The sequence below is a fragment of the Cervus canadensis genome, chromosome 4 (genome assembly GCF_019320065.1).
Source record: "Cervus canadensis isolate Bull #8, Minnesota chromosome 4, ASM1932006v1, whole genome shotgun sequence".
In the NCBI taxonomy this organism is placed as follows: domain Eukaryota; kingdom Metazoa; phylum Chordata; class Mammalia; order Artiodactyla; family Cervidae; genus Cervus; species Cervus canadensis.
In genome coordinates this window covers 64,727,248-64,752,987 of record NC_057389.1, presented here as the reverse complement: position 1 = coordinate 64,752,987, position 25,740 = coordinate 64,727,248, and the positions used below count along the sequence as shown (strand labels likewise).

At 57.5% G+C, this 25,740-nt stretch overlaps 2 protein-coding genes across 7 annotated transcripts; both read left to right on the top strand.

Moving 5' to 3' along the window:
* The first annotated feature begins 83 nt into the window (after positions 1-83).
* Positions 84-19,173, top strand: DAZAP1 (DAZ associated protein 1). Of its 6 annotated transcripts, none has more exons than XM_043465596.1 (12): positions 84-308; positions 6,624-6,664; positions 7,144-7,310; positions 7,590-7,655; positions 8,921-9,031; positions 9,821-9,869; positions 12,800-12,882; positions 15,025-15,178; positions 15,994-16,023; positions 16,130-16,270; positions 16,872-17,048; positions 17,635-18,243. In XM_043465596.1, the coding sequence occupies exons 1-12, from the start codon at positions 280-282 to the stop codon at positions 17,721-17,723; spliced, it is 1,137 nt and encodes a 378-aa protein (XP_043321531.1). In that variant the 5' UTR covers positions 84-279; the 3' UTR covers positions 17,724-18,243. The 6 variants fall into 6 exon arrangements, with proteins under 6 accessions (XP_043321531.1, XP_043321530.1, XP_043321529.1 ...); XM_043465595.1 differs by lacking the exon at positions 17,635-18,243 and adding an exon at positions 18,263-19,173 and having other exon boundaries at positions 87-308; positions 8,924-9,031; XM_043465594.1 differs by lacking the exon at positions 17,635-18,243 and adding an exon at positions 18,263-19,173 and having other exon boundaries at positions 88-308.
* A 2,672-nt stretch (positions 19,174-21,845) lies between these two features.
* Positions 21,846-23,669, top strand: RPS15 (ribosomal protein S15). The gene is made up of 4 exons (XM_043465600.1): positions 21,846-21,984; positions 22,340-22,425; positions 23,203-23,437; positions 23,524-23,669. The coding sequence occupies exons 1-4, from the start codon at positions 21,982-21,984 to the stop codon at positions 23,635-23,637; spliced, it is 438 nt and encodes a 145-aa protein (XP_043321535.1). The 5' UTR covers positions 21,846-21,981; the 3' UTR covers positions 23,638-23,669.
* The last annotated feature ends 2,071 nt before the right edge of the window (positions 23,670-25,740 follow it).

The window sequence follows — 25,740 nt, the reverse complement described above, 5'->3', positions numbered from 1 at the left end:
GGCGGCGCGGGTCCCGCCGCACGCACGCACGCACGCACACGGGCGCACCCCTGGCCCCGCCCCCGGAGGCCCCGTGCGGGAGCGCGCTCGGGCGTGCGCAGGGCGGCGGCGCGGGCGCGGGGGCGCGCGGTGACCGTTGGCGCTGAGGGGAGGAGGCAGCGCGGCCGCCGCCGTTGCGCAGATCCGGGCCGCGGCTGTGGGGAGGGCGCCGGGGCCAGTGACCTTCCGGAGGCGGGAGCGAGCCAGGGGGCCCGGACTCCGAGCGCCGCCGCCGCCGCCATGAACAACTCGGGCGCCGACGAGATCGGGTGAGGACGCGCCGGCCCGCGCCGCCGCCTCGGCCGGCCCCCGCCCAGACCGGCCCGGCCCGTCAAGGTCACGCCGCGGGGCCGCGCCGAGCCGGCGGCCGGGGGTCCGGGGGCGCGACGGGCCGGGGGTCCCTGGGGTTCCGGGCGCCCCGCTGCCTCGTGGCCTGGGACCTCGAGCAGGAATCGGAGGTCCAGGGAGTCCTATGGGTCGGGTCTCCCCGCCGCCTCGTGGTCGGAGACCCCGAGGTTCAACCGGAGAATCCGAGGAGTCTTGGAGGTCCAGGCGCCCTGCTGCTTCCTGACCAGGAACCCCGAACCTGACCTGGGGGTTCTTGGGGGTCCCCACTGTTTAATGCTTGAGGGAGACCCCGCCGCCTAGCCAGAGTTTACCGTCGGGGCCCCTCGGTCGGAAACCTAGGGGGTCCGGGGCATCCTGTCTGCCCCCGCGCCTGTACTTCCCACTGGCGGGGGGCAGAAGCTTCCCCGCGCCCGTGTTTTCCCTCGGGGACCTCGAACAGGAACCTGGGGGGTCCAGGACGCCCCCAGCCCGTGAGCGAACTTGGCGGCTCAGCGCACGTGGCGGCCCGGTCGCGGGGGGTTCCAGTGCTGCCGCCGCCCAGCTTTCCCCACCCAGGACTCACAGCGGCGGCCCCTCCACCATCCACTCCACTACCAAGTGAAGGTTTGCAAACCGAGGGCCCGAGGGCCAAGGTCATGGGGGCCGGTCCCCGGTCTGCTTGCCGAGCACCCTGAAGCGTCCACCATCTCGGCGCCTCCGCGCCACCTGATCGGGTGTCTGCAACTGTTGTTTTCATGTTGCTCGGGCCCCTTCCTGCTCAGCCCCCATCTAAGCCCCATAGGTGTGTTTGAGATAGAGACCTGGAAACTTGGGCGGTGGACTGGCGGTGGTGTTTCTGAGGTCTTTCTTCTCCTTGGTGCAGCTATTAGTGAGAGGAGGTTTGTTATAGCTAAGTTTTCCCTTTTAATTATAGCCTTGCCTAATGCTAAACGAGCGGGAGAGCAGGGAAGCGCTCCCAGAGGAACCAGAAAATCCATTTCTGCCCTAGTCGAGGGGTTTGGTCTAGTTTTCTTTGCAGAGGCTGGCTCCTATAGCATCAGCATAATTTTACAGTTAAATCCTTTTTGCGAAGATGGCAAAACAGCCTGGGCTGGGTTTCCGTGGCCTTGTGTACATTTCTGAGTGCCTTTCACTTTGAACAGATGCGGTGTTTACAAAACGCTTGATTTGGTGAGTAAGTCATTGTTTGCCGTTGGGTGGCTGGCCAGGCTTTGGCAGCAGGTTACACCAGAAGACAGCAAATGTGTTTGTGGGGTCCCGGATCCAGAGTCCCCACGGCTCTTAGAGCACCAGAAAGAAGGCACTTAGCTTCTAGCCTGGTCTGTTTGGGAGAGAGGTGCAGGCCCTGGCAGTCTGAGTTGTGTGTAGGGTAAATGAAAAGTTGCAGCACTTCCGATGGGAAACTAGCCTGTGGGCAGAATGAAAGTTGTAGCCCAAAGGGCCGGACTTGAGGGGGGCCAGCAGTCTCCCTCAGCCAAACGGATTTTTTCCTGACTTCCTTAGACCTGGAGGGGAGGGAGCCTCTAGATCTAGGAGACGTGCCTCTTGTTCTTGAGGAGATAGTCAGGCTGGGCTCCCTGGCAGTTTCCCTCTACAGCTTGTACCAGCCCCTGGGTGAGGGCAGAGCCAGGATCCCCACTGGTTCTGGAAGGTCCCACCCTCTGTACTGTAGACCCACCCCAGACCCACGGGCAACCTGGAGAGGCCACAGAGTTGGTAGCAGAACCAGGATGGGATCAGGGACCTGCCTGGCTGTGTTCCCTGCCCCGGCACCCCAGCGAATCCAGCCAGGCCACCTGACTTCTAAAGCCGTAGATCTCGGGTGTCCCAGGAACTGGTCATCGCTTTGCCCCACAGCATCGCTCAGTTTGTTTCCTGTGGGAGCCTTGTTTCTGGCAACTATGGGGAGTGCAGGTCCACCTTAACTTCCTTGTTCTGTTGGCTGTTCCAATGCAGTACTTGTGACCTCGCTGGCTCCCTGACCATGGGCCCTCTTGTGTGTGGGGGGGACCACGGTTGCCCACTCAGGGTGGTTGCCACATGGTGCTCAGAGGAAGCAATCGCCTATGTTGCGGGGATATAACGGTCTGATTGGTCACTGGTGGCACCCTCCGTCCTCTCTGACTGCCTTCACTGTGCTGTCCAGTCAGCCCCTCCGAGTGGCTCTTGGGGGGAGGTTGACAGGCCATGGGGCGGCTCCCCTCTTGGATGGGGACCCACATCCTCAGGAAGTGTGTGATGCGTGGGTGCCACCCCACTGGAGAACTGCGCTTCTGCACTGGAGTCTCTGAAGGCAGACCTTCCCTGCATCTGGATGTGATGGGCTGGGCTTCCAGCATCCTGGTTGTCACAATGGCCTGGTGGCCAGAGTAGAACCAGGGCAGGTCTCAGGGCAAAGGGCCAGGGGGAGTGGCCACTGTTACATGTAGCCTCACAGGGAGCCGTCGGTGCAGTAGCCTGGTCTCTGCTATGGCCTTGGAGAGTCAACTTGAAGGAGGGTCTTCTGACTGAGGTTCCTGGAGCTGACAGGTTGTGGAGACAAAGAGGAGTGAGTGGGGCTTTCATCTGGTGAATGCAGTTCTGCTGGCAGCCCGTGGGCTGGTGAGGAAGGACCCCGATGTGTCTGAGGAGAGGGTTTTATGGGGACCTGTGGGGGGAGTAGCACTGGGTGTGGGTCTCTGGGAGAGAGACCTGGGCAAGTTGGGGGGCGTGTAGTCAAAGGCTGGAGGTGGGTGGGGGTGCAGGCCATGTGGGGCTCAGGTGACTTAGCTCCAAGGGCTCCAAAGGTGAGCCGACGGTTCCGTGGGCCAGCTCTCTGTGGAGTGGTTGGTGTGGAGCTCTGGCTGGGTCACAGAGTGTGGACCTGGAGCATGCCAGGCCGGCTTGCCAAGGCCTAAGGGAGTGAGCACCCATTGGTGGGGGGTCGTCTTGTGGTGGGAAGGAGGTGTCTCGCGTTCTGGACCTATCCTGGGCACTGCGGGGTGGAACAACATCCCTGGCCTGATGCCCCTGGCGGGCAGGACTGTCCTGTTCAGGTCTCCTGTTTGAAAGAGAGTGCTTTTTGAGACCTGGTTCCCAATGTGTCCAGGCCGCCTGCTCCTGGGGGCTAGGACATGGGTCCAGGGCTGCTTGGACCACCTGCACGGTTGGCTGTGAGGATTGGGGGCTGTTCCACTTGATCCCTGTCTGGTTCCAGACATTGGGGCAGAGCCTCCTTGGTAGAGCAGACTGAGGCTTAGGAGGGTCAGGGAACCTGGCCAAGGTCACTCCTGGCATAGCTGAGCTAGAGTGGAGAGCCTGCACTCCTGGTGAGCTGGCCTGCTGCACCTTGCACCCCTGATGCTCCTGCAGTGCTTCCTCTTGGGGGGTGGTGCTGTGGCCAGGTTTTGGTGAGAGGTCACTGTCAGCTGGGGGCAGCGCTCTGGCCGGGGAGAACACACTGGTCCTGTCTCAGGGCACCCAGTGAAGGCCAGGCTAGGGTCTCGTGTGTGCAGTCCCCATAGTCCATGAGAGGTGATCTCACCTGCAGGTAAAGGAAAGCCCAGACTGTGGGGCGAGATCCCTGCATCACCCCTTGTTTTCGGTCATCCAGTCTGTCACAGAGGGCCCAAAGTGGGATGGCCCCCTGGCTGCAGGAAGGCGTGAACACAGGCTGTAGAGGAAGAGAGGGCCTGCCAGTTCACGTGATGGACCTGGCCTCAGCCCCCTGCCCTCCTTCTGGTGGTGCCTGTCGTCCACCGGGTGGCGCCTGCTGTAGGCAACCCGGTTGAGGAAGCCCCTGAAGGCTGACTTTCTGGCATAAGTGGCACATGGTTGCCCTCAGGAGCCATCCAGGACCAGGTTTCAGGTCAGCAGGCAGAAGACGGGGCATGCTACTCAGAGCCTGCCACCCGGTCACCCCTCTGCCGTTGGGGTACAGGCCCAGGAGCCTGCACTTATCACAGACTACCTGTCTCCAGTCCCAGGGGTGGAGGAGTGGGGTGCAGGGTCTGTGGGGGCCCCCAGCTTCAACTGCAGCTGAGGGATGAATGACACTCTTCAGAGTAGGGCAGCGTTGGAGGGGGAGCCACACAGGGTTAGCTGATCCTTTCACCTGCTGAATTGCGTGTAAACGCCCACCAAGGCCTCAGGTCACCTGGTGCCAAGCAAGTCTGGGCTGGAGGGTGGGCACAGGCCGGTTCCCACGCAGGTGTGTCCGGCTCATCCTGCTCAGTGCCCCTGAGACCGCCCCCGCCACCGCGGATCAGTGAGATCTCCTAGGACCTCCTGTCTGCAGACGGGGAGCAACAGGAGAGAAAATAGATGAAGCCCCAACACAGTGCTGGGCCTAGGCTCTGCAGTTCGTTCCCAACATTGTGCCCTGTGCCAACCAAGCCCTGGCACTTCCTCAGTTTTCACCTCCTAGTTTCTGTAACTTGGGGCCTGCAGAGCAGTGACAGGAACAGAAGTGCAGTCCCCCGCCCTCCTCTGGTGGGCCAGCGTGCCTCTGCGGACACTCCACTGTGTCCTGTTTTCCAAACCCAGTGAGGTGATAGCATCAGAAAGCCCCAATGTCCATGTTGGCTCCCTGACCAACTTGCAGTGCGAGTTCCGGTGTTAGCTTCACAGAGGATGGCCTTTCTCGTCCTTTTCCACTAATGTCTGATTTTGAAATTTAAACACGGGCTGGAGCCTGGACTGGTCAGACCAGTTCCACCCTCTGCAGCAGCGGGGGGTTGGGTGGCTTGGAGGGACACCACTGAGGCCTTCCCATCTTGGTCAGATGCAGGCTAAGCAGGCAGGTATTCCTCTCAGTTGGGGTTTGTCCTGAGTGTTCTGAGGATGCTCAAGATTTTTTTTACTCTCCAAGCTGCTTTTCCACAGCAAGCCCATTTGTGCCTATGCCAAAGGCCTGAGCAGAGAGGTGGCCCACACCGGCCTGGGCCAGCTCAAGTCCTTCTGTCATTTGCCCGCCTTGGTGTCAGGCGCTGGGGTAGGGGGGCACAGATGGGACTTATGCTCCCCAGGGTCTTAGGGAGCAGGAGGAGCCTGCCTGACCTCCCAGGGGTGTGTAGGGGACGGACAGAATGGTCAGGAGGCTGGGTGTGAGCCCCCTGGCCTCAATCCAGGAACGCGCCCTGAATGTATATGGGCGTGAGGGGCTACCACCCCAAGTGGGGTGGGAAAATTGTTTCTTCTACCCTGAGCCTCTCTCCCCCAGGGAGAAAGCTGCAGTGGGAGGGACCCCTGAGTACAGCTGAAGCCACTGCCCTGGTGGGTCTGTCCCTATGCCCCGGCTGCTGGTTCTGGGGGCTCAGTGCAGCCAGCCTCAAGGGGCTGTTTTGTCTCCAGGCTGTGATCCAAGGGGGGGTTGGCTGTGGACCAGATAGCGCCTAGGTGCCACTCTGAGAGTGCCAGTTTCTGGGGCACTCCTTTTTCTGGGGCAACAGGCAGGATGGAGAGTGCCCTGCCTTGCCTACTGGTCACACCTGCCCCAGTTGGAGCCCACAGCCCAGGGCATCTCTCCTTTCAGCCAGCCTAAGCGTGGCACGCACTGGTGGGCTCCCAGGTTCTGGACCCAACCTGAGGTGTGTAGACACCAGGCAGGGAGGCTCTGGGAACTGTGGTTTCAGGGAGGCCACCAGTATTTTCCTCTCACATAGTAGGGCTCTGGCTTGAAAGTACAGCCTAAGCCACTCGGCTGAGTCCGAGCTCCAGGGGCCTCCCCAGCGATTGGTGATGCTTCTTACTCATGCCCATGTACTGGGTACCCTCGCTTTCTCCTAAAGCCCCACCTCTGCTGCCCCTTGAGTTTGCCATATGGGGTCTCAGATGTGGACCTTGAAGGTGTTCGGTGTTTGCAGAGCAGTTGGGAAGGGGCTGCGTGATCCCACTCCCGCACTGGCAGGGTTGGAGGTGGCAGTCTCTTACTGTGGTTGAGGTCAAAATTTGTGTGCAGCTCTGGATGTTGTGACTCATACTCCGGCTGTTTGGGCAAATTCCGGTGGCATTTTTCATGCCATACCATGGCCATGCCCCCAGGTGACCACCCTAGGGTGAGCCCGATACGGGCAGCCCCGCAGGCAGATCCCTCTGTGGCCGTTGGCTGTGCCATGCACCTTGTGGGGTCTTGGTGCCCTGACCAGGGATTGAACCCAGGCCTTGGCAGTAAGAGTGCGGAGTCCTAACCACTGGGCCGCTAGGAACATCCTGCACAGAACCCTCCTGACCCTGAATGTTTTCTTGTTGAATTGTAGGAAGCTCTTCGTGGGCGGTCTTGACTGGAGCACCACCCAAGGTAAGTGCAGATGGGCTGTGGGCTTGTGACCTTGCCTTCAAGTTGTGAGAATTAGCTTTTCAATTCTTGACTGACTTACTGTCTGGGTTGCCGGGGGCACTTGATTGGGAGTAGACTGGGGCAGCGCTTTGGAACTTGATCTTGTGCTGATGCTTCTGGTCAGGGAGGGTGGAGACCGGCTTTGAAGGCAGAGGCTGAAGGTGGAGCCAGCAGAGTTAGGTGTTTGTGGTGGTCGCTGTGTTTGGCCTTAGGCCTTGCAGGTGTCCCTCCTTTGGCAGCTCATTCTCCTTCCCGGGGAGACGTGGTGCATATTCCCTTCCTTGGCACCTGTCCTTCCCCCTTTCCCTATCCACCGCCTCCACGTCAGCAAGTCAACCAGTGTAAAGGTTACTGGCTGCACACTCTCCAGGTCAGGCTGCCAGGCTAGTAGCCTGTGACCTGCCTGACGCCTGGCTGTGTGTGTCCTGACCTCTGAGCAGAGACGCTGCGCAGCTACTTTTCCCAGTATGGAGAGGTCGTGGACTGCGTGATCATGAAAGACAAGACGACCAACCAGTCTCGAGGCTTTGGCTTTGTCAAATTCAAAGATCCAAACTGCGTGGGCACGGTGCTGGCCAGCAGACCACACACCCTTGATGGCCGAAACGTGAGTGCCCGGCCCTGAGGAGGCACCTGCCGCCTTCCTGCTTGGTGCCCCTGTGCCCCAGCACTGTGTGGGTGCCAAGGATGGCTTTCCCCTGGGGTTGGGTTACAAGAGTTACAGCTCCAAAAAAAAAAGTTACAGCTCTGCACTTAGACTGGATGCTGGGCCAGGATGTGGCCCGGGCGACCTGATGGGCCTGTACCCCTGACTCTACTGCCAACACCCCCTCTTGTTGGGAAACGAGCCTCCTGTTAATAGCTGGTCCTTTGAAACTTTCGACAGATTGACCCAAAGCCATGCACGCCTCGGGGGATGCAGCCGGAGAGGACGCGGCCGAAGGAAGGCTGGGTAAGGGGCCGGGGCCCCCTCCTGCATGCTTCCCTGGGGCCCTTGCTCAGTCAGACTGAGCGATAGCAGGCCTTCCTGTGTGGCGCTGAGCCTGAGCACTTGGATTGATTCAGTGCTGGGAGCTTTTCATCTTGTAGCCAAGAAGTATCTTATTAGTCTACCTAAGAATCCGTCGCTCTTGGCTGTTTGTTGTCAGGAACCTTGTATTCATCCGCACCAACTGCTCCCACTGCCCCCACTCAGCACTCTGCTGACTGCTGCCCTCCAGGGCTGAGGCCTGTCTATTTTAAAACGCACCTCGGGGACCCTGTGAGCCTCCTGTGCCCCCCAGGGCCTGGCCAGCTGTCACCAGAGTGTTCCGTTCTCAAGGAGAGCCCTACCAGATATGGTGGACTGGTGCTGTTGAGGGCTAGGACCTGGGAACCTTCATTTCTGGCAGGATTCCCAGCTGTGATGGTAGACAGGGCCTCAGACCAGGTGTGTGTGTTTTTGAGTCTGCTAGGAAACATCAAACACAGAAACAGTGGTGCAGCGAACACCTGGGTAGAAACACTGCCCAGGTCCTTCAGTATTCTGCACAGCCGTGCCTCTGTGTGCTGTGTGGGCACTGAGGCCAGGACGCCCAAGGAGACAAAAATCCATAGGCGCTCAAATCCCTGAGCGCCTACAGTTGCCTGATACAGTGTAAATTGCTGGCTGGCGTGTGGCAAATTCAAGGTTTGCTTTTGAAACTTTGGACTTCTTTTTCTCCAAGTGTTTTTGATCCGTGGTTGGTCGAATCCCAGATGCAGAGCCTGTGGCTGTGGAGGTCGGTGTGTGTGTGCGTGCATGCATGCGCGCGCGTGTGTGCGCGCCTGCCCACCTCTGCTCGTGTCCCCACCACCAGCACCCCTGCCCACGGCCCCCCAGCAACATAGTTGCTGAGTTCTCAGCTGTGGTGCCTGGGGGAGGCAGCTTCAGGGGTTGTTCTCAGAGGGCGGGATCTGGCCCTGAAGAAGAAGGTGGCGAAGGTCCTCAGTTTAGGAACTTCCCACCAACCTTTGGTCACCAGTGGGGTTGGTGCAGGCCCCGCTGCTCATTCTCCAAGCTGGAGACACTATGTTTGGGGCACTTGGGCCCCTGGGCCCTGTTGGCCTGTGAGGCTCTCCTGGACTCTTTGGTCCCCCTCTGGTGTCTGGTCTGCCTTCAGGGACTGTGCTCTGTATAGCAGGGTGTGTTTGGAGGGTTCCCCACGTGGACTAACCATTCTCTCTTTGTTGAAATAGCAGAAAGGACCCAGGAGCGATAACAGTAAATCAAATAAGATATTTGTCGGAGGAATTCCTCACAATTGTGGTGAGACAGAGCTCAGGGAATACTTCAAGAAATTTGGAGTGGTGAGTCCTCGCCCTGCCCACAGCTGTGATCGGGGCGGGAGTGGCAGAGCCCTGTGTCCTGGGGAGGCAAGACGGCACAGAGCACCCCACATGGCCAGTCAGGAGTGGGAGTGCTTGCTGCAGACAGGGCCGGCTCCCCTCCTAGGAGGCCCTCGGCTGGTTGTAACCCCGCAGTCGAGAGCACTTGACCGCGTCTGGAGAAGTGCTGGACATGGCTGGGTCCCATTCCCTGCCCACACACACACCCGCCCCAGGACAGGGTGTGAGGGGATTGTTTTCCAGAAGAGACTAAAATCTTTCAGAACTTCACGGGGGCTTATATAGGAACTGAATTCTAATAAGGCAGACCGGAGGCAGGCAGAACCTTGGGGGCCTGCAGGTGTCAGGAAGGGAGGCTATCCTTTGTCCTAAGCAGAGGCACGAGGTCACCTCCAGCTTCCACTCAGCACGTGTTCTCTGGCTGCAGTGTGCTTGTCTGGGGGGGTGCCTTTGTGTGCCCAGGGCCTGGCAAGGAACTCGTGCTGCCGTGCATGATGTGGGAGTGTGGGGAACATTCGGGCCCAGCCAGGCCAGGGGCACTGACCCTGAGTGGGAGGTCCTGGCACATGGAGCCCTGGGCCCCTGGTGACCCACCACTGGTCCTGCCCCACCTATGAGCACCCCTCGGCTTGCTCGCGGCCCCAAGGGTCTCACACCCCAGGAAGCGGGCCTTTTGCCTCGGGACCTCCTGGCTGTGGGCAGACATGCTGCCTGCCAACCAGGGCCCTCAGACGCCTGTCTCTGTTACAGGTCACAGAAGTGGTCATGATCTACGATGCGGAAAAGCAGAGGCCTCGAGGTAAAAGAGATCGAGTTTGTCCTTATCCTTCCCCCTCAGATGGCAAACTATTTCACACTTAGGTGGTGGTTGTAGCGAGCCTGGCCTCAGCACAGGGCGACTCGAGACTAGCGTAGTCCTTCCCATGCAGCCCCGGCCTGTCTGCTTCCAAAGGTCAGGCAGTACAGTCTTGGGGTCCTTTCATTTTTGTTTTGTTTTTTAAGCTCATTCTTTGGAAGTTTTTCCAACTTGACATGAATTTCAGCATGGTTTCTGTTTTTAAGCGTGTCCTGAAAGATGAGTGGTTTTGTTAAATGGTGAACTTCCTCAATTATGATCATCTCCTATTTGAAGTTCACTCAGTGAAGTCGGGGGTTTCATTTCATGTTGTCAGGCTAGGTCTCCCCCAGCTCAGCTTGAACGTGGAGTTTCTTTGGTGCGTCCCATGCTTTTTTCTTCTTTTCCTGTTCTTTTTCCTGAAGTCTATGGGACAGGCAGGAGGGCGCGAAGCTGCCCCAGCCGCCCACACCTGCACGGCCACATTGGTTTGCAAGGCTGGGACACTGGGCACCCAATTTGTGATCCCTTTGGGTTTTTTTTCTTTTCCTTTTTTTTTTTTTTTTGGCTGCTGCTATTTGTCCCCGCCTCTGTGTTTTGGTTCCTGAACCGCTTTTGGACCGGCCTCGTGAGCCAGTGCGTCCAGTCCGCGGCCCCTGCCCAGCCCCTGGAGGCACTGCACCAGCCGCGCGCCCGCAGCATGCGCCCGCCATGCTGGAGAATAGTTTGCCATTTGAACCTCACCCTCCTCTTCCTCCATGGTTAAGTAACGTACTTTCACCTCATGTTGATTAAGCTGTTAAGTCTTAGTCTTAACTTTACATAGACGTACTTGCTTAGTGATGCACTTAAGTGTTTTCATAGAAAAGTACAGTAATGTTAAGTAAGTTGTTTCTCCTTTTCTCTCTGTGAATTATTTGTGATTAACGATATCTCTTTAGATTTCTCTTCTCCAGGTGCTAAATTATATCACACAGGTACAGGCCAGTCCCGCAGTCAGAGGAGGGAGCGGGCTTTGCTCCAGTGGGGTGTAAACGAAGTTTCAGTGTGTTTCTGTTCCGCTTCCTCAGCGGTGATGTCGCCTTGACAGACAGACGCATCCCTAGAGGGCCCACCCCGGGGTCCCTCCCCACGACTCACCGCCTCTTGCACTCTAAGGACCGCGAGCCCTGTGGCTTCAGACCCTCCTGCACTTGGAGAAAACGTTCACTTTCTCACATGCCGCTCATCACCCATGTTGTGCTCCACCACTTGCCTCCGATTCGGGGGCATCTTGGGACATGGGGTCCTGAGGCTGCTCTTAGATCCCCTGCAGGGCTGCCTGCCATCCTTGGCCTGGGCCCCGGGGTGCGCCGGGCTGCCTGGGCGGGGTCTGGGCAGGAGGGGTTGGCAGGAGGGCACTCCAGGCTTGACCCGCGTATCCGCGTTCTGTGTGGGTCCTGCCATCCTTAGCCGTGGGCCTTGGCGAGTCCCCGTGGGTCCCCCAGCGCTAGGTGGGCGGAGGGTGGGCACCACACCAGGAGCAGCAGTTGGTCAGCAGGTGCCCCAGATAGCTTGTCCCCAGTTTCTCTTCCTGAGCCTTCCGTGCAGCCCCTGTTCCCCCTCCCTCCCTGTCACACAGTCCATCTGAGCATCCGTGCCCCTCCCAGGGCTCGATCCCCATGCACCCGGCTCTGCCTCTGCTCCCTCACGCTGCCCCTCCACCCCCCACATCCCTATTGCCTGGCCTGTCTTCTCTGGTCTGTCTCTTGTTTCTTCTCATGTGGTGTGCGGGCTCAGGCTGTGTGCGTGTGTCATGCTTGGACACACGTATGTGCTAGAAAGCTGGCCCACCCCACAAGGCTGGCGCCCACACTTCTGAGCTAAGCTGCTATTTTTCCCCGTCTTTGTCCTCTTCCCACCTCGGTTCTGCCAGGAGTCTTTCCCCACGGTCCCTGCGACCGTGGACCCACATCCCTCTTTGTTCAGCTTGAGAGGCCAGGATCCCAGGGCTGCCCCATCCTGTGTCCACATCCCTGGAAGCTCTGAGCCCCGCTCCTCCCCTGCACCCTCGTCCCTCCCCTGCGCCCCTCTTCTGACCCTGCTCGGCCCTTCCCTGGCCTGTCCTTTGTTCTGCGGGGTTTTCTGGCAGTTGCTGCCATGAGTGGTCTTAGTGCTCAGCGCAGATGGTCCCCCAGGGACGAACAGCAGCCCGAGGGCTGGAAACGCAGGCTAGCCAGGCGGCCCACCCACCAGACCAGCAAACTTCGTTTATACTGCACTCTCTTGTGTTTGGGAAGCACTAAATTGTCTTTCCCGTTAAAATTGTCCTTTTGATGACATGGTGCCTCTTGCTCTTGCTGCTGACAGCAGTGTTTGAGCTGCTGGAACCCCCTGTGGCCTGTATCTCTGTGTATTTAGTCAGTAGATATGTACAGATATAGACACTGTGTGCATACGTATGGTACTTGGGCAGGACTCCTCGGGCTTACCCAACAGTGTTGGGCAAGCTTGGCGAGGCTCTCACTGTGGTAGAGACGTGCCTCCGTTAACGCTAGAGCAGTGTACGGCTGCTGTCAGCACTAGCTGCCGAGCGATTGCCAGCCGAGGGGGAGGACCCTGGGTTTCAGAAAAGCACAAGTGCACCCATAACACATTTGGGGCTGCCTGCCCGCTGGGCCCTCACCACCCCACTGTCCAGATGGTGGCTAAGATGCGCCCAGGGGTCCCAAGGTCGTCTTTGATTTATAACTGGCCCCAGCGTCTGGGCTGAGATCAGCTCTTGCCCCGCAGCCTCACACACCAGCTTCGCTGAAACCCTTGGTCGATCCCTCGGCCCGTCCCTAATACTGTTCATCATCCTGTTTTGTGTCACAACACCCTGCTACCTTGATTCACTCTTCGTCGTTGGCTAGGTTTTGGATTTATTACTTTCGAGGACGAACAATCAGTGGACCAGGCTGTCAACATGCATTTTCACGACATCATGGGCAAAAAAGTGTGTAGTTGTAGTTTTATTTTACCTTAAGACCAAACCAAGTCTTAGGCAACCTAGGGATTTCACTGGAGAGGAGATCCCTTGGCAGGAGAAGGGCCGGGCGAGTGGTCTTGGGACCCTTCTGTGGGTCGGACCTGGTTCAGGAGCCCCTGGCTCTAGAGCCCCTGGGGATGGCCGGGGGGGTGGGCGGGCTGCGTCCAGTGAAGTCGCGGGTTGCCTCAGGCTTGGTTTCAGTGACCTCTCCTTCAGATGTGTGTCCCCTCCCTGACTGTCCCATGCCGGCCCGGAACGTGCCGGGCCGTGAACCTTTGAGAACTGGTTCCGTGTAAAACTGAAGGCAACGTAAACATCCTGAAGGATTGGTTTCCAAATTGGGTCACTTACTGTGAACTCGGTCCGACCACATGCTCCTGGTAGTTCTTAACTCCATGCAGTCAAGTGACCTCTGGTTGTTTCATCTTCATACTGTGTTGCTGCCTCGGAGGGAAACTCAGAAAGTGGCCTGACCCCTCCTCTCCCCATCCCCCAGGCCCCCGGCTCCTCGTCCCTGAGGCAAGCCCAGTCCCCTCTGCCAGAGCCCCGGCTACCCCATCAGCTGAGACACAGAGGGAACATGGCCCAGGGTGGCCCCTCTGTCCCTTGCATCACAGATGGGCAGCTGGGTCAGCTCCACCTGAGCCTGCTTTGCAGAAGACACAGGCTGTTCTAGGCGTTCATCAATGGCTAGTTTAGGGTTGGCATGTAGATCTCCGGGGTGCGTGCCGTCATGAACGCAGGTTCCGAGGTGCCTGTGTACCCTGCTCAAGGTCCTGTGATGGTTACAGCTGGGGAGCAGTGAGGACCTCCTCAGGGCGGGGTCTGCTCCCAGGGGCAGAGTCCAGCCTCAGCCCTGTCTCAAAGGGCAGGGGCCCACTTGTAATTAAAACCTGAGTACAGGCCAGGAAGAGCAGGTTTGTTTGTTTTTTTTAATCACAAGGGCTGCTTTGCTTTGTAAGCAGGAACCTTATTCCCTTAAGGAAAGTGTGAAGACTCATTAATTTGAGTTCTTTGAAATGTCCTGCTGTCACACCGCCCCGAGCTAGCAGGGGTTTTGTTCCCCTCTGTGGAGCGTCCTTGGGGCATCGGAAGGCGGGGTCTTTGTGCCTCTGTGCTCTCCTTGTCCTCTTACAGAAAGGGGTTAGGCCAAGCTGACGGGGTCCTGAATACACAATGTTTGTCAGACTCCGAGACCCCAAGGACGACTCCAGTGAATTCATTGTCTCTTTCTCATTAAAATTTATCCTACAAACAAGAGCACCTGGGGATTCTTGAGTGCTGATGGAGCCCTGGAGTTGGGGGTCTGCTGTCTGTGGGCCCAGACTGAAAAGGCTGTGTAAGGGGGGCATGCAGCCTTACAGGGCGGGCACCTGGTCCTCCGCCCGCCTTCCGCATGCAGTGGCTCCTGGCACCTCCAAAAGGGAAGGCTCCTGGGCTGCTGACCTAACACAGTATGAAGATTGCTTACTGATTCAAATGTCCATTTTATTGCATGTTTGTTTACTTTTTTGTTAGATGTAATGTAAGATTCTCTTATCACATCCATCCCCTCTGACATTATTTTGAGTTAATTGAGATTCTTTAAGCGTTAGCCTGGGGAAGGTAAGTCTTTTATCTTCCATTAGACATTTTAAATACAAAACCTAAGTAAACCAACTGTGTTTCTCAGGTATGAGCTGGAAGCGCAGGCAGGTGGGGGCTCTGGAGAGGGCCTTCCCGCCGGAGCGGCCAGGAGGAGGGCTGTGCTTGTGGGGAGGAGCCTGGCCTCTGTGTCCCTGGGCCTACACCGTCCCTTACCTTGACCCAAAGACCCCTTGTCATACACAGAACTCTGCAGACTCTTGGTCCTCAGCCCTGTCTGCAGTGGGTGAGGCCTTACATGTTTTATAGTTGGATCTGTTGTACCTGAGAAACATTTTTTTAGCCAAAAAAATTAAAAATTTTTAAGAAAAAAGTTACTAGTCTAAATAAGGTTTATAGTTAAGTATTTAGTTTTAAGTCATAATAAGATGCTAAGTGTAGTCGTAAGTTACCTGAGGGTGTGTCTGAAGGGAAGGGGGCTTGAGACCCCTGACGTCTCCCTAAATCAGAGCTTGGTTTGTCCAGGTGGAAGTTAAACGGGCCGAACCTCGAGACAGCAAGAGCCAAGCGCCGGGACAGCCAGGTGCCAGCCAGTGGGGCAGCCGGGTCGTGCCCAATGCCGCCAATGGCTGGGCGGGCCAGCCCCCGCCTACGTGGCAGCAGGGATATGGCCCACAAGGTAAGGGTGCTGCCTGCCCACCAGCCCCAGGAGCTTCCTGCAGCTCTGGCACCTGGGTGGGCCATGTGGGATACGGGAGCCAGAACGGGGGAGCATCCTCGCCCGGGGCCGAGTGGGTCTGTCCCCTCTGCCACCCCCAGGCGCCAGGGCTGCTGGGGCGGTACCTTCAGGGGAGGTCAGGGGTCATGCCCAGCAGCCAGCTTTGCCCCCAGGGCAAGCACTGAGGCTGGAGTGGACGTGGGTGGGTCAGAATGTCTTCAGAGCTCCACTTGTATCCTCAGAGAAGCAGGGAGGAAACATGAGCCCTGCCTTATGGGCCCTTTGGGTCTGTTCCAGCTCCCCTGGCTTTGGGCTTGCCATGTAGCATGGGTGCACCTTTTACAGACCACTTAGGATGGCCAGGAGCCTCCATGCCCTTTAGAAACCTAGAGAAGGGCCGGCGTCCAAGGAAGAATACCAGTATCCTGAGCTGTAGAGCTGTTTCTGCCTGGCTCCAAGCTTCACCCTGGTCTCTTCAGAGCTGGCTTTAAAAGTGTTTTTTATTGCAAAATGAGCCATAGCTATAGGAAACCAGCTAGTGAGACCGGATGCTCTCACGCCCGTCGCAGGGAAAGAACCAGCACTTGGCCGGAGGACACCCCGAGTCCCCACTCTCCTGGCTGACAGCCTCCCCATTGGGTGTCCCTGGAGCTGCTCTGACGTCTTCCCCCTGCACCTGAGATGTGTCAGGAAATTGGGTCCCTTGGGGGGGCAGGGTCTCCCAATCCATACCTGGTGCTGATGTGGCACACCCCACCCCCCCTGTCTCCTTGCAGGAATGTGGGTGCCGGCAGGACAGGCGATCGGTAAGTCCCTGTTGGAAGAAAACCTAGAAGAGCAGGATCTGAGCAGGGTGGGGCAGGGCAGGCGGGAAAGAGGGCTTCTCTGCCTCACCTGTATGCTGTGTTCCAGGTGGCTATGGACCGCCCCCCGCAGGAAGAGGAGCCCCCCCACCGCCCCCACCCTTTACCTCCTACATTGTGTCTACCCCTCCTGGAGGCTTCCCACCTCCCCAGGGCTTCCCCCAGGGCTACGGCGCGCCCCCACAGTTCAGTAAGTGCCTCGGGCCCGTGGGGGTGGGCCTGGGGCATATCAGCACAGAGAGCCGGCTCCCCACACCTCAGGTGAGGGCTGGACTAACCTTGTCCACTCGGCTGGATTCTTTGTCCCCAGCAACCTGTGTCCACCAAAAGAGGAGTGTCCCCATTGACCCCATTGGGCCGGCAGGTGGGGTTGCTGGGGCATGTCGTTCAGCTGGCAGGAGCAGTCCTCCCCCTTCCGTCCTGCTCCGACCCTGGGCTGAGTGGCCATCTGTGACCAGGGACCCAAGACACTGCAGTTTTGTAGCCCTGCCATGGCATGAGAGCCACCTGACAACCAAGTCAGGCTCCCACTCCCGTCCAGCCCTAGGTCACTTTCATTTCTAATAGGAAAGAGCAGGTCTTTGTTCATGGACACCCACACTTCCAATCCTCCTGGGACCCTGGGCTTGGAACGCGGCCCCACTCACTCTGCCAGGCCACTGGCTGGTCGCTGTCTGCCCAGTAGGGTCATTCCCTGGGCTGCAGGCTGGGCAGCTGCAGTGGATGCATGTGGTCCTGGCAGCTGAAGAGTGTGAGCACCGCATCTGTGTCTGTCTCCTGTCTGTCCACAGGTTTCGGCTACGGACCTCCACCTCCCCCACCAGATCAGTTTGCCCCTCCGGGGGTTCCCCCACCACCGGCCACTCCCGGGGCCGCACCTCTGGCCTTCCCGCCACCTCCATCTCAGGCCGCCCCGGACATGAGCAAACCACCAACCGCCCAGCCCGACTTCCCGTACAGCCAGTATGGTGAGTGCCTTGCTCCCCATCCACCTGGGGGGTGGGTACCACAGGGCTGTGGGATTGCTTGCAGGGCCCAAACTTGAGCAGGCCTGAGGTGGGCTCTTGGCCAGGGTGCTGGTGTGGAGGAGCATTTGTGGCTCGGCACCCGTGTCGGGGCCTGTGGGGGTGGGGGCCCCAGCGGGCCTGCGCCGTGGGTGTCTGGATCTGCCATGCGCAGGGTGGGCTTGGGGGCCGTGCGGCGTCAGTGGGCATCCAGCTTCACCAAGGGGTGCTCACCAAGTAGGTGTTGGAGACCAGGGTCTGCGGCCCGTGAGAGCAACTCGAATGGGGGTGGGGTGGCATGGGGCTCTCTTGTGCTGAACAGATGCCCCCCCAGCACCCCCACATCTCGGGCTCTTGTGCCTTCGGGGCCTTGCCCGGCTGTGGTCATGTGGGTTCTCGCCTCACCCAGAGCAGATCACCGCGGTGGCGGGTGCAGTGTTGCTGACCCCTGGGGGGGTGTACGAACAACTGAGCAAGCATGTGCCCCCCCACCCCCTGCTCCTCTGCCAAGGCCGCCCGGGGCAGTCACCCTGGTCTCATCTCTCGCCAGGCCTGGGCACCTCTTCTCCAGAGCCGCCAGGCTTCGGCCCCCACTTTGTTTACACTCTTTTGGTCAGGCTGAGCAGTGATGTGGCCTAGGTAGGTGGTGCCTCCTCCTCCATGGTCCCCACTGCCTGCGCCCGGGCCACGGACGGCACCTCCTCTGCCGTTCTGGGCGGGGGTGGACTCGGCGGTGCCCTCGGGGACGGGCCCTTGCCAGGGTGAGGATCTCAACTGGTCACCACCCCACTGGCCCTGGAGCTCTGCCCCCACGGTCGGCACCACCGACCCAGGGGGCCTTGTGGGGCGGGTTGGCCCTGCTCAAAGGAGGGGCAGCACTGTTGGGGTCCAAGCTCTGCAGCTCAGCCTGATCTGTAACGTTTCTTCAAATCCTGGAATCTGCCACGTCCACCCTGAGTTCCACTGGAGAACAAACTTTGTAGGAGTCCGTGGTCCCCCAGGTCTGGCCAGGTGTCTGTGTTTCCAAGCTCGAAGGCCTCGCCAATCGCAAGGGTGCGCCGCAGGCCCCCAGCCCCGAGACAGGGCAGGAAGTGTGGGAAGGGGTCTCAGAGTTACTCTCTTTTCTGTGAAGATGGCTGCCCGGGTCCCACCCCAGCTCACCGGGCTCTTCCCCGCAGGTTACGGACAGGACTTGGCCAGCTTCGGACAGGGCTTCTCAGACCCCAGCCAGCAGCCCCCCTCCTACGGGGGCCCCTCGGTGCCTGGCTCAGGGGGTCCCCCCGCTGGCGGAAGTGGCTTTGGACGCGGTCAGAACCACAACGTACAAGGATTCCATCCCTACCGACGCTAGCCGCGGCCCCTCCTTGCGAACGGCAGGCGGCTGAGACCAGGATTCAAACTTGTGAACTCGTGACAATCACAAACTTGGTGGAAATACCGACTCGACCGTGGGGGGAGGGGGGGAGGCTTTTGGAGGTGGCTGTGGGTACCTGGACTGAGGTTTTTAAATATATTTCTTTCTCTAACCCATCAGCACAATAAAAAAAAAGTCACTGGTTCAACAACAGGGTTTAAAAAAAATTCTTCAGCTTTAATTCAAAACTTCAGGTTTCTTTTTCTTCCTTTTTTTTTTGGAAATTATTTTCCTGAGCCTTTATTTTACCGTATATTGTAAACTTTTATGTTAAAGAAAAAAATATACATTTACAAATTGTGAGATTTTTAAGAGAAATTTTCTACGATGTATACTCGCTTATTTTTTAATTTAAAACAGGGTTTCCGTCGGCACTGGTGGAGGTGAGGGGCGTTTTTAGTCCCTCGCTCCTGGCTTTGAGGGTTGGGACTTGGTCCAGAAACTCTGGGAGCATAAAGAAGAAATCTACTGAGTGTGTTTTGTTTTTTGTTTTCTTCTCTGCTTTTGTCGACTGGCGTGCCTGGCCATATCTGCAGGTGCGTTGTGGGGCCACTCCCGCCTGTGTCCGCCCGCCATCCAGAACCAGGGGGCCAGGCTGGCCCATCTCCCGTGCTCGGGGCTTCAGGGCATCCGCGCTGACCAGTTTGAATAAAGAAAGTGCGTTTGGACTAGAAACCCACGTTGTGTCCGTCTTTCCCTCTGCTGGGAGTAGCCCCTTCCTGTGCGGGGAGCCGGGTCCTCCTCAGCAGGTATGGGGGTCTTGAGGTCTGGAGCCTGGGGTTGGGGGCCTGCTCAGAGCTGCAGACACCCTGTGAGGGGCCTTGGGCGCTGGGGTCCACTGAGCCACTTGCTGGGTGCCGAGGATGAGGAGTTTAGACAGATCTGGGTGGGGCTTGCCAGGTCCCTTGCACCCCTGCAGAAGTGACACCTGGACTGTGGCTTCAGGCAGGCTGCTCACCTTTCCAGGCATTGGCTGTGGGCAGGGGTGGTGGGACTCCCAGTTTGGGGCCTGTGGGGTGCAGCTTGTGGAGCTGAAGGTTGTGGTGGTGGGCCAGGAACCTGGGGGCAGGGAGGTGGGGTGGGATGAGCTCCCACCTGCAGAGTTCCCCCTGCCATGTGAAAGGATGGGGCTGTCACTTCACTGTAAAAATCACAAGCAAGATTTTAGGGAAAAAGTTATTTGAAAATGTCCTAGATGGCTCCAGTGTGCTGGACTGGAGATAATGCAATGAACTCAAATAGCCAGAAAGCCCTGCCCTAACCAACAGACCAGCTCAGAGAGCCGGGGAGAAAGGCACCTTCTCCCCTAGACCCAAAATGCCCCTCTTCCTGTCCCTTCTACATGTCACATCTCTTTTAGTCCTCAGACTACTGCTTTCTTGCATTAAATGAATATTTTCTAGTGTAATTCTTTCAATGATTTTTAAAAATTCTTTCAATGATTTTTAATTCTTTCAATGATTTTTTTTCATTGTAGTTTTGAGGTTTTTAGAGTACCATATGCACCTGTTTGGTTGCTTATCATGACAAAATTTAAGATTGGTCATTTTTAACCATTTCTAAGTACACACAGCTCAGTGGCATTAAGCACACAGTCACACTATTGTGCAGCCATCCCCACCATAATCTCTAGAACTTTCTCATCTTCCCAAACTGAAATCTCACCCTCCTCTAGGGACCTCTTCTGAGTGAAGTTATGCAGTATTTGTCCTGTGTTTGGGTTCTCACAGTGATGTCTTCCAGGTCCATCCACATTGTAGCAGGTGTCAAAATGTCCTTCCTTTTCAAGGCTGTGTGGACGAACCACATTGTTTATCCATCATCCATGGATGGGCACCAGTTGTTTCCACCTCTTGTCAATCATGCTGCTGTGAACAGGCATGTGCAAATCTGTTTGAGTCCCTGCTTTCAGTTCCTCAGGTGCACTCCTGTGCACCCAGGAGTGGAATTGCTGACATCATGGAACAACACACATCTTAACGTACCGGAATCACCTTCGGATGGACACTGTTCCACTGAATATTGACAAAGTATGCCTGGCATGTGGTTCATGGGGTCACAAAGAGTCGGACACGACTTAGTGACTGAACCGAACTGAACCCCTATATAGTTCTTGTCTCTTGTCCTGTTCTCGGTATTGTTAGATATATCACCCCTCTATGTGTTGCAAACCTAACACTTTATATAATTCTGTCTGTTAAAGGCTTGCAGGTTCTAATCAGGGATGCCATTTCTAACCATCTGTGCAAAGCCAGTGTCCCACCCTCTTGGCTCAGATATCTGTATGACCTTGTCTCTTACAGGTCTGCCTCGTCTGTGCTCCCTGTGGAGCCAGCCAGAACCCCAGACAGCGCCTCCTGCAAACAGGCACTCCGTAAACACTTTTAAATATGGGTTTTATTATAGAGGTTATGCAGCACCAATATGAGTTTTCAAAATGGGCAGTGACGAGTCACACGTGCCCCAGTTGAAGAAGGGGCTCCCATACACTAGGCAGTCAGCTCCAGCCTGGGGGTTCCAGCAGTGGAGGGCAACTGTTGTTGAGTCACTCAATAGTGTCCGACTCTGCAACCCCATAGACTGCAGCACGCCTGGCTTCCCTGTCCTTCACTATCTTCCAAGTTTGTTCAAATCCATGTCCATCAAGTCGGGGTAGTATCCAATCATCTCCTCCTCTGTTGCCCGCTTCTCCTGCCCGCAATCTTTCCCAGGATCCTGATGCTTTTCCAATGAGTGGGCTCTTCGCATCAGATAGCCAAAGTACTGGAGTTTCAGCTTCAGCATCAGTCCTTCCAATGCACAGAGTTGATTTCTTTAGGATTGACTGGTTTGATCTTGCTGTTCAAGGGATTCTCAAGAGTGTTCTTGGAAAAGGCAATGGCACCCCACTCCAGTACTCTTGCCTGGAAAATCGCATGGACCGAGGAGCCTTGGTAGCCTGCAGTCCATGGGGTCGCTAAGAGTCGGACACGACTGAGCGACTTCATTTTCACTTTTCACTTTCTTGCATTGGAGGAGGAAATGGAAACCCACTCCAGTGTTCTTGCCTGGAGAATCCCAGGGACGGGGGAGCCTGGTGGGCTGCCGTCTATGGGGTCGCACAGAGTCGGAGACGACTGAAGCGACTTAGCAGCAGCAGCAGCAAGAGTGTTCTCCAGCACCACAATTCGAAAGCATTAATTCTCTGGCGCTCAGCCTTCTTTATGGTCCAACTCGCACATCCGTACATGACTACTGGAAAAACCATAGCTGTGATTATGCAGATCTTTGTCTCTGCTTTTTAATTCGAGGTCCAGTTTTGTCATGGCGGCGGGGCTCTTTTATTCTTCGGAGACAGAGTTCTGACCTCCGGGCAGCAGACGGCGCGCGTCCTCTGTCGGGAAACCGGAAGCGCCTGCGCGCGCAGGCCGGGGGCGGGGCATTGAGACCCCGCGATAACTGCGCTGGCGCAGAACGAAAGATCCTTTCTGAAGAACCGGCAAGATGGTGAGTGTTACATCCTCCATGTATGTTCCGGGTTCATCCGGTGCCATCCGAGCTCTGGCCCGCAGCGGAGGCCGAGGTCAAGCCGCGAGGCTGCGGGCCTCTCCTGCAGGCCTCTGGAACCGCCGGATATGGGGGTGCGGGGCGGGCTTGCTGGTTGTCAGGATGATTCGGGGTAGGGAAGGCCTGTCTCTGCCCGTTTGACTCAGCCGAGCCCACGTAGCCCGGTGCGTGCCCACAGGCTCCCATACCAGGAGCGCCGCGCGGTTTTCCGCGGGAGCCGCGGGCCTATTGACCTTGCCGTGGGGACTGGGGGTGGATCTTGGGGCCCCGCTCACCCCCGGCCCGGCCCGCGCAGGCGGAAGTGGAACAGAAGAAGAAGCGGACCTTCCGCAAGTTCACCTACCGCGGCGTAGACCTCGACCAACTGCTGGACATGTCCTAGTAAGTGGCGGCAGGACAGGGGGTTGGCGGCTGCAGGGGTCCCCATGGTGGGCTGGGGCTGCAGCCTGACCTGCGTCCGTGTACCGTGTGTAGGCGAGAGGGCGGGGCTGCGTGCGGATAAAAATGAGTCCTTGAGGATCGAACTGAACAGGTTTCCACGAGTCCCTTTTGGACGTCTTGGCGTCCACTCGGACATGTAAAAGCCGCTCTAGCCCGCAAGCCTTACAAGATAGGCTAGCCGCGACTGGGATTTGGCACGTGGGCGGGATTTGGCGACCCTTGCTCTAAGGTTTGGCCAGAGCTGGAAACTTCTAGGCAGGGTGGGTGCGAAGCCCGAGCCCCGGATGGGAAGGGAAGCTTGTGACGCAGGAACGCCCTTTCTCCTAGAGGTGTGCGCGGTCTGGGGCGGAGGGGCCGGTTTCGTAGGGGGCACAACATAGGGTCCTCATCGGCCGGGGGCTTCTCAGGGTGGCCCCACTGCTGGGTTCTTGAGGCTAGCAGAACAGAGCATGGTGCCCGCGAGTTTGCAACTCGCCGAGTCACCTGTTTCCCGGCTCGGCTTCCTCGTTTGTAGATAGCGGAGCGGGGATTCTAAAACTGGAGGGCTTTTCCCACGCAAACGTTCGAAGCGGGTGTTGTGGGCCCCGGCCAGGCGGGGAACGTTGCTCTCGCAGCTCCTCGTCAAGCAGGAGTGTTCCTGGTGGGCTCTGAGGCTGGGCCGGGGCTCAGACCGCCCGCTCTGTGTGCCCTCGCCCTAACCCTAACCCTCGCCCGCAGTGAGCAACTGATGCAGCTATACAGTGCGCGCCAGCGACGGCGGCTGAACCGCGGCCTGCGGAGGAAGCAGCACTCGCTGCTGAAGCGGCTGCGCAAGGCCAAGAAAGATGCGCCGCCCATGGAGAAGCCCGAGGTCGTGAAGACGCACCTGCGCGACATGATCATTCTGCCCGAGATGGTGGGCAGCATGGTGGGCGTCTACAACGGCAAGACCTTCAACCAGGTGGAAATCAAGGTGCGTGTGGGCTGCGCTGGGCCCGGGGGTGGGGTGGGGCCCCGCCACCGACCCTCTGCTGACTATCCCGCACCCTTCCTCTGCAGCCTGAGATGATTGGCCACTACCTGGGCGAGTTCTCCATCACCTACAAGCCCGTGAAACACGGCCGGCCCGGTATCGGGGCTACCCATTCCTCCCGCTTCATCCCCCTCAAGTAACCTGCTGGCCAATAAAAGCAGAGATTTCTCTAGTCCTGAGTGCGACCTGTTTTTACTTCCCGTGGGTGCTGTGACCCATCAAGGCTCCCAGGAATAGCGCTGGGCATGATCACAAAATCTGGAAGCTAAGGTGAAAAATGGGCCAGAGCCAGGCAGCATGTGACCTGAGCTTTCCTGGTGTAGACACAGCCGGTCTCAGATAGGTTGAGGCTAGGGATCAGGTGTACTGGGTTCTGTGACAAGTCCTGGGATGTCCAGGGACCTGTGCTGCCTTCCCTATGCTCCAGCCACTCCTGGACTGAAGGCAGCATTTCCCCTTCTGGTGCCCCTCTTCCCGAGTTCCCCCAGTGGGCCCACCTGTGGACAGTGACCTGACCTCCCTCCCCCATGCTCCAACTTCTCCCACCTTGGCCACAGTTCCTCAGTGCCCTGGGCACTCAACCATGCTGCCCATGTCTGTCCCTCTTCTTGACTTCCTTGCACTCCTGATCAGCTTCTAAAGATCTTCCAAAGTAACTCCAGGGCCCAGCCTGTGCATTGAGGCTTCCTGGGGTGTTGTGTGGGTGGGATCACCCCATCTACGATGTTCCCTAAAGTGTTCTTGTCAGGTGTTACTTCCTTCACGATGGCAAAGAAGACAGGTGCATTGGTGAATAGACAGGGTGGGTAACTGTCCAGGCAGCAGTGAGGCCCTAAGGGGTCTGTAACTGGCAGGATGAGGGAGAACATGGACAGGACTCCCAGGTTCAAGCCAGAGCTGGTGGAAGGTGGACACAGCAGGGGTGTGTCCTGCAGATGTTGAGGTGGCCTTGAGACATCCAGGTCTGCTTGGGTTTGGTATGTGAGGGATGGCCAGAGTCTGGGTGTGGAGATGGAGCACAAAGGTGCCTCCCTCTCCCCTCAGTGGCCGCTGCTCTGCGCTCATTTATCTCAGTTTTAACATAATTTGTTCTTACTGTCTGGGGGTGCGGTTGGCACAGCACTGTGGAATCCTAGTTCCCCAACCAGGGATCTAACCTGCTCTCCCTGCAGTGGGAATGTGGACTCAACCAGAGGACTGCCACGGAAGCGTCCATACTGTTAATATCCTGATCTGGAGTTTAGTTGAACAGAAAGCACGGGTCACTTAACAACCTATTGTGGAGAAGGCCGGAGATAGTGTGACAGCACTGAGACTAGTGTCTGCAGTTTGTCTAGTAGTGTCCCTGATTCACAGGGTGCTCCTATAACTAGGGAAAGGGCAACCTGGAAGGAACAAGGCTGATAAAAGTAAGCAATGTCCAAATGCTGCAGGACCTCCAGTCCATGCCCCCATCCCACCCAAGCTCCCGTTGGCTGAGTGGGGACCAGTGGGCCTGACCTACACCTGGCAGGAGGGAAGGGTGAGGGGAATGAACACCTGGGTGGTGGTGGTGAAGAGCAGTGAGGGGCTGCCCGCTGGTTCATGGGGTAGAACACTCTGGACGGCCCCCTGCACCCAGTCAGGCTTCAAAGGGACCAACTAGAAACTTGGGCCCGTCATGTGAGGCTTGGGTGTCAGGTGAGATCACTAGCTGTCTGCTTCATGGACCTCTGTCAGCGATACAGCCTGGAAGATCTGGGCCATACAGGCCAAGTTCACTTCAGACCAGCAACTGCCTGCCTGGCCCCACGACTCGAGAGGGAGGGCAGGAGTGGGTGAGCATTTGCTGTACCCTCGATTGTCTGTTTTGGGGGTTTACATAATTCAGAAAAACACATGTGCTGAAGTAAGCATTGTTTTTCACATTGAATTCAAAGCGTATATAGAGGGGTAAGTAAGTAAGTGTTAGTCATTTAGTTGTGCCCAACTCTGCAACTCCATGGACTGCAGCCCACCAGGCTCCTCTGTCCATGAGATTTTCCAGGCAAGGATACTGGAGTGGATTGCCATTTCCTTCTCCAGGGGGCTCTTCCCAACCCAGGGATTGAACCTGGGTCTCCTGCACTGCAGGCAGATTTTTTTTACTGACTGAGCTACAAGGGGAGCCCCATATAGAGGGGTACACCTCAGAGCAAATTTGCCCCTTTTTGGAGAGAAGTTTTTTGACCCTGAGCTTGAAAAGCTGTACAAGTGCAGTTTTG

Excerpts from the sequence above, each read along its gene's own strand:
- DAZAP1 (XM_043465594.1), top strand. The coding sequence starts at position 280 with ATGAACAACTCGGGCGCCGACGAGATCGG. Across the intron at positions 9,032-9,820 it reads ACTTCAAGAAATTTGGAGTG|GTCACAGAAGTGGTCATGAT; the intron begins GTGAGTCCTCGC and ends TCTCTGTTACAG. Across the intron at positions 17,049-18,262 it reads CTTCCCGTACAGCCAGTATG|GTTACGGACAGGACTTGGCC; the intron begins GTGAGTGCCTTG and ends TCTTCCCCGCAG.
- RPS15 (XM_043465600.1), top strand. Across the intron at positions 22,426-23,202 it reads CAACTGCTGGACATGTCCTA|TGAGCAACTGATGCAGCTAT; the intron begins GTAAGTGGCGGC and ends CCTCGCCCGCAG. Across the intron at positions 23,438-23,523 it reads TCAACCAGGTGGAAATCAAG|CCTGAGATGATTGGCCACTA; the intron begins GTGCGTGTGGGC and ends CTTCCTCTGCAG.